This window comes from Erinaceus europaeus, chromosome 13 (assembly GCF_950295315.1).
Source record: "Erinaceus europaeus chromosome 13, mEriEur2.1, whole genome shotgun sequence".
NCBI lineage: Eukaryota > Metazoa > Chordata > Mammalia > Eulipotyphla > Erinaceidae > Erinaceus > Erinaceus europaeus.
The window spans coordinates 54,848,174-54,857,680 of record NC_080174.1 but is presented as its reverse complement, the minus strand read 5'-3'; the positions used below and the strand labels follow the sequence as shown (position 1 = coordinate 54,857,680).

Here is a 9,507-nt window from a genome sequence, read left to right as displayed (position 1 = left end):
AAAAAAGTTTTTTTTTTTGGCAAGCTTATGTTTGTATCAATTCTCTAGATTTCTACATATGAGTGAATCCATCCAGTAGTTGTTTTTCACCTCCTTATTTATGTCACTAAGCATAATCACCTCCAGTTCCATTTACTTTGTCCCAAATAACACCATACCATCTTTTTTGATTGCAGAATAGTATTCCATGGAATATACTTCCCATAACTTCTGTAGCCAATCACCTGTTGGTGGGCATTTAGGCTGCTTCCACTCCTTGGCTATTGTGAATAATGCAATTATGAACATAGTGGTGTATATGTCCCTTTGAATGAGTGAATGTCCTTTGGCTAAATGCCCAAGAGTGATATTGCTGGATCATAAGGTAATTTCTTTCTCTTTCATTTTTTGCCTCCAGGGTTATTGCTGGGGCTTGGTGCTTACACTATGAATCCATTGCTCCTGGCAGCCATCTTTTTTCCATTGCTGTTGCTGTTATTGTTGTTGGATAGGACAAAGAGAAATTGAGAGAGGAGGGGAAGACACAGAAGGAGAGAGAAAGGTAGACACCTGCTTGGGTTAGAACCCAGATCATATGGTCCAGGAGGTGGTGCAGTGGCTAAAGCATTGGACTCTCAAGCATGAGGTCCTGAGTTCCATCCCTGGCAGCACATGTATCTGAGTGATGTCTGGTTCTTTCTCTCTCCTATCTTTCTCATGAATAAATAAATAAAATCTTTTAAAAAAAAGAACCCAGAACCTTGTGCCAGTCCTTGAGTTTAGCACTATGTGCCCTCGACCTGGTGCTGTGCGCTGCTGACAGGCCTCCAATAATTTCATTTTTATTTCCTTAAAGATTGTCCATACCGTCTTCCAAGGGGATGTACCAGTTTGTATTCCCACCAGCAGCTAGCTAAGTCCTTTTTTTTTTTTCCCCTAAATAACCTCTCCAGTACCTGCCATTTCCTGTTTTACTGATTTGTCATTCTCAGAGATGTGAGATGGAATCTCGGCGTAATTTTAATTTGCATTTCTATAATAATAAGTGAAGCGGAGCATAAGAATTAATACTTAGACATAGGAGTCACAACAGTATTGGGTTAGCCATAGGTAGTTTGAAAGGAAAAGACAGAATCATATTTACCTTTTTTAAAAAAGATAACCGTACAAATAGTGAATTGGACAGGGGTAAAAGTGAATGCAAGGAGGACAGTTCAAAATACTGCAGTAGTCTCAACAAGAGGTGGCAGTGTTTTAGATTATGGTGGTGTGAATGGGAAAACAGAACAATCTGAGACAGTTCCCTGGAAAAAGAACCTGTCTGTGACGTAAGAGTTTAAGGAAGTAGCCGCGGGGTAGGGAAGGTTCGTTATCTGAATGGATAAGGGGAAAACGGGTTAAAACCATTTTATCCTGAGAGTGACACCGTGAGATAGGGCTTATAAAAAGATCACTTGGCAGAAGGTGCTGAGCATGTCTGAAGACTGCACAGGTAAGACCTGAAACAAGCGCGCAGTGGGAGGGGTGGGGAGAAGTGAGTGTGGGAAGCAGCTGGAGACCAGAGAGACGTTTCCAAGTCAGGGTACTGAGCCAACTACACCGATCCGACGAAACTGAGCCAACTGTCAAAGAGAAGCAAAAACTGACTCAGCCCCAGAAACAGCTGCTGGCAGGGGGCGGAGGGAAAGGAAGGGAAGGGGGGGGGAGCCGCCAGAGCCTCCCACGCCTCCTGGCGCCGGGGGCGTGGCCAGAGCACGCACGGCGGCGTGACGCAGGGCCGCAGCTGGCCTCGCTCAGGCCGCCGCCGCCGCTCTGTGGCGGAGTAGGATGAGGCCCGCGGTCGCGGCTCGGGCGTCGGCGGGGGCAGCAGCAGCTGAAGCAGCAGCTGAGGCAGCCGCGACGGCCGCGCCCCCCCCTCCTGACCTGGATTAGGGCCAGCAGCTCCCTGGCCGCCGCCGCCCCGCGGGGGGGCGGGGTGGGGAAGTCTCGTCTCCCCGCCCCCCCCCTCGCCGCCTCGCAGGAGGCAACAGTCGCGACCCCGGCGGAGCCGGCGGCCCAGCCTTGAGCCCCCCCACCCCGGGGGCCTGGCATGAGCGGCTCCTCGGCGGCGCCGGGGGGCGGGGGAGCCGCCGCCGCCTGAGCCCGGCCTGCCTCCGACCCCACCTCGCTGAGCGCGGAGCGTGCGAACCACCCCGTCACCGCTTTCTCCCTCCCTCCCCCCCACACCCCAGCTCGTACACCCCGGCCCCGAAAGATGGGGAACTGCCTCAAATCCCCCACTTCGGATGACATCTCCCTGCTTCACGAGTCTCAGTCGGACCGGGCTAGCTTTGGCGAAGGGACGGAGCCGGATCAGGAGCCGCCGCCGCCATATCAGGTAGGGGAGGAGGGTGCGCGGAGCGGAGGCAGCCGGGGCAGAGATGGGGGTTGTCTCCGGCCCGCCCGGCCCGCCCGGCCCCCGGCGCCCGGCGCCCGGCCCCCGGCTCCGTCTGCGCCCGGCTTCGGGCGGGGGGGAGGTGTTGACTCGCAGAGGACGGCGTGCGAGGGCGGTGGCTCCCGGCGTCGGGGTGAGCCCTCGCACCCAGCCCGGCAGTGGGGCGGCTGCTGCTCTCTGCCCGGGTGTGGGGTCGCGCCCCGGTGGTCCGGGACTGGCGCTTCGCCCGCGGAGTTGCGGAGGGACCTTTCCCCGCCTTCCTGTCCGGATCGTGCGGTGGGAGCGTGTGGGGGTACATCCCCTGCCCTGCACCTGGATGGTGGGTGCTGCATAGTTGGGTGCCCGCCCTCCTCGTATTTATTTACTCGTGTGAGCCTCCTCTCCTCCTCCTCCCTCCTCTCCCAATGTCTGTGTTCACGGGGTCTGGCAGTGTTCCTGTCTTGTCTTTTTTTTCTACTTGGGAGAAGGTCTTCAAGTGACAACCGCAGTCCCAGCGCCAATCCAGAGTTGTTTACAGATGTATGTATATATGGATCCTTAACCCCTCCCCTGGCCCCACCCCTGTGACACACCTTTTAAACGCGCTGACTTCATAAAACTTGATGATCTTGAACTTTGGAAACCTTTTCAACTGTACTTGAGAAATACCCTCTCCGTTTGTTACTTTTGTGTCTCCGAGTCTCCCTAGGTAGCAGACTTTTCTGTGAACGCTTTCATTGCTCTCCCCTCCCCCTTTTCCCTTTTGGTACAGCAGTCAGCAGCCCCTAGGTGTTTTTACACAATAAAGAGCTATGACCTCTGGAGAAAACGCCAGATAGATGTAGGTGTTAGACTTAAAGAAGCTCTCCTTGACTTTTTAGTTTTAAGTGCTCTGGATTACAAACTTCACCACCACCACCATCACCCTCCCCCAAAAAAAGGTTTTGAAGAGTTAAAGTGGCTTAAATTTTTCCTGCAGGGGGTTTAGTTGTCTGACTGAGCAGTCTCTCTTGTTGTTTCATGTGGTGACATCATTATCTCCTATTAATCTTTTCTCATTCCTGTGTAAACCAGTGTGTCATCACACCAGAAAAACCTGATCATATATATTGGCTTCCTGAATAAAAACCCTTCGGAGGCCTATGCCAGTGTTAATTGTTGCATAGGAAATGTCCGTGACATCTCTCACATTCTGTCTTCCAGGCCTACCAAATACACCAGGCCTCTTCCCACATCTCTGTCTTTTTCTCTCCAGTTTCTCTCTCTTTGCCACCGAGCTCCTCCCCCAAGGTCGGCCAGGTGAACATCTAATCCTCTTTGAGGACTCAGCGCCCCCATCTCATATCTGAAGTCCCTACTTTCCCCTCCTCGCTGCCCTGAATCTCCGATGCTGTTCCTCCGTAGCCCTCTAATAAGCTTCTACTAAAACACATAGGAGTTGTACCATTGTTTAGTTAGAAGTGCGTCTCCTACTTGAGGAATTTGCCTCCTGTGTTAATATAAGCTGCTGAAGGTGGGGACCATAGCCATAGCTGTGTCTCTTGTTAGCTGCTGTATCCCTTGCACTTATACTCATAGTAGGCACTCATTTACTGTGGAGTAAGTGAAAATGATGAACCCTTGACAACAGGGACTCTGTCCCCAACATTTGGTGCAGTTTTGGGCACAAAAGAAGTACAAGCATTGTGAATTTGAATTTAGTATTGTTTAATAAACAATTTCTTCCAAAGAACTGTCTCTTTAGGGTTGGGAAATAACATAATGATTATGCAAAAGACTTTCATGCCTGAGGATCTTAGTCCCAGGTTCAAACCCCCACACCACCATAAACCAGAGAGCAGTGTAGTGTGCTGGTTAAAAAGAAAGAAAAATAGAAATAAAATGTTTCTTAAAAATCTGAATGTTTTCTTGAAACGTTGAAACAAGTAAACTGCTTATGGTTTATTTTCTTTCCTTCATAAGTACTATACATCTCTGCTCATTGCAGTCTCATAAGCTCGGCTCTGGCTTATGATTGTGTGAGGGACTGAACCTGGGACTTTGGAGCTTCAGGCATGAGAGTGTTTGCATAACCATTATGCTATCTGCCCTAACCCACAAAACAAAAAATTTTTGAAGTATGAATTGTTGTTTCAAAATTTCCTTCCCTTTTTAAAGTGTCTTTTTCAGGCAGTTCACTCTCTTTCACTGAATACCCTTGTTCTTTTGTCCTTGTGTTAAGGACAACTCTTTAAAATTTGCACAAATTATATAAATATTTGCCTTCCCAGGCTAATAAAAGGTTTCTGGGTGTGTGTATATATGTGTGTGCCATGAAGAAAAACAATTTGAAAGAAGATATTTATGCAGATTTGATATCAACTGAAAGAAAATAATTACTTAATGGGAGTGGGTGAAATAATTACTTTAAAATAATGGGAGTGGGTGGGGGAGATAGCATAAATGGTTACCCACCAAGGGTAGTCTTTAAAAGGTTGTGAGAAGAAGGCTAAATCATGAAAATCTAGAGAATGAAGTTTCTTTTTTTTTTTTTTTTTTTTTTTAATTTATTTTTATTTAAGAAAGGATTAATTAACAAAACCATAGGGTAGGAGGGGTACAACTCCACACAATTCCCACCGCCCAATCTCCATATCCCACCCCTTCCCCCAATAGCTTTCCCATTTTCTCTCCCTCTGGGAGCATGGACCCAGTGTCATTGAGGGTTGCAGAAAGTAGAAGGTCTGGCTTCTGTAATTGCTTCCTCGCTGAACATGGGCGTTGACTGGTCGGTCCATACTCCCAGTCTGCCTCTCTCTTCCCTAGTAGGATGGGTCTCTGGGGAAGCTGAGCTCCAGGACACATTGGTGGTGTCTTCAATCCAGGGAAGTCTGGCCGGCATCCTGATGATACCTGGAACCTGGTGACTGAAAAGAGAGTTAACATACAAAGCCAAACAAATTGTTGAGCAATCATGGACCCAAAGCTTGGAAAAGTGGAGAGGAAGTATTAGGGAGGTACTCACTGCAAACTCTAGTATACTTCTGCTTTCTTACTTTGGTGCCATACTCCAAACTCAGTCAATTTCTGCTTTGCGTTTCTACTTCTTTTTTTTTTTTTACATGCATAACATTCCCCAGATTCCCATTTAGCAATAAAACCCCCACTATTTCATTCATCATTTTTCATGGACCTGTATTCTCCCCACCCACCCACCCACCCACCCCAGAGTCTTTTACTTTGGTGTAATACTCCAATTCCATTTCAGGTTCGACTTGTGTTTTCTTTTCTAATCTTGTTTTTCAACTTCGGCCTGAGAGTGAGATCATCCCATATTCATCCTTCTGTTTCTGACTTATTTCACTCAACATGATTTTTTCAAGGTCCATCCAAGATCGGCTGAAAACGGTGAAGTCACCATTTTTTACAGCTGAGTAGTATTCCATTGTGTATATATACCACAACTTGCTCTGAATGACTCTGAAAATGTCCAATAGTTCTAGGTTATCTATCTCTTCATTTAGCTCCCTTATGTCTTTACTGATTTTCTTCCTGGATGATCTGTCAAGTTGAGATAGTGGGGTGTTGAAGTCCCCTACTATGATTGTGTTACTGTTAATATATTGCTGTAGCTCTTTCAGTAGAAGTTTGATGTATTTAGATGGCTTCTCATTGGATGCATAGATATTAATAATTGTTAAGTCCTCTTGATTGACTGATCCTCTGAGCATTAAGTAGTGTCCATTCCTATCTTTTTTAATCTTATGTATTTTAAAGTCTATCATGTCAGATATGAGAATAGCTGTTCCTGCCCTTTTTTGTGGGCCATTGGCTTGAATGATAGTTTTCCATCCTTTCACTTTAAGTCTGTGTTTGTCTTGTTGCGTTAGGTGAGTTTCCTGTAGACAACATATTGTTGGGTTGTGTTTTCTGATCCATCTTCCTACTCTGTGTCTTTTAATAGGTGAATTCAGGCCATTGACATTTATTGATATCAAAGATTGAAGATATTTTAACGCCATTCTTGTAGAGTTTTAGAGTGTTTTGATATATGTCCTATTTGTGGTGGTCTGGTTGTTTATAGGAAACCTTTCAGAACTTCTTTCAAGGCAGGCTTGGTGATGGTTGCTTCCTTCAACTGTTGCTTGTCTGAGAAGGCTTTGATGCTTCCATCTAGTCTGAATGACAGTCTAGCAGGATATAGTATTCTTGGCTGAAAGCCTTTCTCATTGAGCACTCGATAGATATCTTGCCATTCTCTTCTGGCCTGTAGTGTTTGTATGGAGAAGTCTGCTGCTAATCTTATGGGTTTTCCTTTGTAGGTGACTCTTTGTTTTTCTCTTGCAGCCTTGAGGATCCTTTCTTTATCCTTATTCCTTTCCAATCTAAGTATGACATGTCTTGGTGTCTTTAGGTCTGGGTTAATTCTGTTTGGGACCCTCTGGGCTTCTTGAATCTTTATGTCTTTGGTGTTGTCTAGACTAGAGAAATTTTCAGCTATTATGGCCTGGAGAACGCTTTCTTCCTCCCCTTCTCTTTCTTCCTCTGGTAAGCCAATAATGCGTATATTGTTTCTTTTGAAGTCATCCCATAGGACTCTGTTGTTGTTTTCAGCATCTCTTAATCTCTTTTTGAGATCTCTTACTTCTTCTTTAGTTGTCTCTAATTCATCCTCAATCTTGCTAATTCTGTCTTCAGCCTCATTGATTCTATTCTCTCTGCCCTCTACTCCTTTCTGGAGTTCATCTATTTTGTTGCCCTGCTCTGATACTGTTTTAGCTTGTTCAGCTAGTTGCCTTCTTAGCTCAGCAATTTTAGCTTTCAGCTCTCTAATAACCATGAGATAATTAGAATTTTCTTCCATATTCTCATTTGTTGTTCCTGCAGTTCTGATTACAATTTTTTCAAATTCTTTACTCACTCCTGTTATTATTTCCTTAGCTAATGTTTGGATGTTGAACTCGTTGTTTTGTGCTTTGCCCTCTGGAGGACTTTTAGCTGGACTCTTGTCCTGGTTCGAGTCTCCATTATTTTTTCTTGTTGTTTTAACCATTTTATATAAGTTAAGAGGTTTTTCAATCCCTGAGTTGGAGTTCAGTGGTGTAAAAGCCTTTTTTTTTTCCCCCTGTAGGCTATGGTAGCCTGAGGGCTTTTTAACTATCAATAGGCTTCTTGGCTTAATCAATGACTCCTGACCAAGAGATAAAGCAGGGTGTGGCAGAGATAATCCAGTGGTTATGCAAAGAGACTTTCACAGCCCTTCAGCTATGCCACCGAGGTATAGGTCTTCTCCTGAGTTTCCCGGTTAGATCTCTGTGCCCTGGTGTCCCTCCCTGTTGCTGCTCCAGATTCTGAGGGTAGTAGCAATGGAGACTCAGAGTTGTACTTGGTGAGTCTCTGGGGAGTCCTTTCCTCCCTTCAGCTGTCCCCTTGTTGGTGGAGCAGACTGGAGGTGGTGTCTCCACTGACAAACTGTCGAACTGTTAGCAGTCACTTAATCTCTCCTTAGGCCCCTCTCTCCTCTCTGTCACCAGCCACGCGTGTTTGTACTCACGGGTGATTTACTGGGTTTCTGTGGTCATTCTAGTCCTGTCTTGTTTCGGTCCGGGTGGTCTCCTTTGGTATTCCTAGTTGATCCAGGAGAGGAGAGGAGAGGAGAGGAGAGGAGAGGAGAGGAGAGGAGAGGAGAGGAGAGGAGAGGAGAGGAGAGGAGAGGAGAGGAGAGGAGAGGAGAGGAGAGGAGAGGAGAGGAGAGGAGAGGAGAGGAGAGGAGAGGAGAGCGAGAATGAAGTTTCATGGCTGTTTGGTAGCTCAGCACTAAAGGTTTATGTGAAATCACTTAGAGAACCCTGTGTGTCATACGCTAACTCAAGACTTGTCCTTTTTTTTTTTTCTAAGATTTGCTCAATTAATAGTGATAACTCTGTCACTAGGATGCTGGGGATTGAATTTGGGACCTCATGCATGTGAGTTCAACACTTTATCCACTGGAAGTACAATGGTTACACCACAGATTTTCATGCAAAAGACTCAGATGTCCCTAGTTTAATTTCCAGTACCACCACCAACCAAGTCTTAGTTAGTATCACCATCTCATGAGCTCAAGATACTTATATATTTATTTAAATTTATTTGTTTTCAGAGCACAGCTTAGCTCTGGCTTATTATGGTGGTTTGGGGGATTGAACCTGCGACTTGGGAGTTGTCAGGTCTGAGAGTCTCTTTGCATAACTGTTATGCTATCTCCCCTGCCCAAGACATGTACTATTTAAAGAAGAGCTTACTTTTCATTGAATATCATTTAGTCTTTATTTTATAGTATCTCTGTCTGAGATAGTTTAAAATTTATTAGTCTTCTTCCTCCTGTTCTGCAGTTTGTGATTAATACATTTTAAATTTTAAAATGAAAAGAAAATGCATTATTGTTAGTCTAATAGTACCAGTGTAGCCTTAGTTTTAGAATTGGATGGCTCTGAGCTCATATCCTGATAATCACTAAAATATAAAATATGTAAAAGGAAGGAGAGTTTATCAGATTGTGTCATATTTTAAGGAACTTTCACAATAACAAAACATTGTATAAAGTTTAAATTGTGACTGTGGAAGCTTTGTTCAAAGTACATAAAACTTAGTCTGTCCTGCAGATCTCATTAAAAGTAACCCTCCAGGGAGTCGGGCGGTAGCACAGCAGGTTAAGTGCATGTGAAACAAGGATCCTGGTTCCAGCCCCTGGCTCCCCACCTGCAGGGGAGTCACTTCGCAAGTGGTGAAGCAGGTCTGCAGGTATCTGTCTTTCTTTCCCCCTCTCTATCTTCCCCTTCTCTCTCCATTTCTCTCTGTCCTAACAATGACAACATCAATAACAATAACTACAACAACAATTAAAAATACAAGGGCAACAAAAGGGAAAATAAAATAATAATAATAATAATAAAGTAACCCTCCTTTAATAATCTGGAATATGCCCCCCACACACTACCTGAGTCACAGCTCATCAGTACTCTGGTAATAAATAAATAAATAAATAAATAAATGTAATGGTAGTTGAGATTTTTAAAATGCTTTTTTGTTTACATATATATTTTTAAAGTATTTTATTTATTTTGAGAGAGATGCAGAGAGAGAAAGACACAGAG

General features: G+C 44.9%; 1 protein-coding gene across 1 annotated transcript in view; it reads left to right on the top strand.

The window, feature by feature from the left end:
- Positions 1-1,745: 1,745 nt before the first annotated feature.
- RNF11 (ring finger protein 11) overlaps positions 1,746-9,507 on the top strand; it is a 31,084-nt gene continuing 23,322 nt past the window's right edge. The window contains exon 1 of the mRNA XM_007538401.3: positions 1,746-2,356. Coding sequence (XP_007538463.1) covers positions 2,234-2,356 — 123 coding nt within the window. The 5' untranslated portion in view covers positions 1,746-2,233. The remainder of the gene's footprint in view (positions 2,357-9,507) is intronic.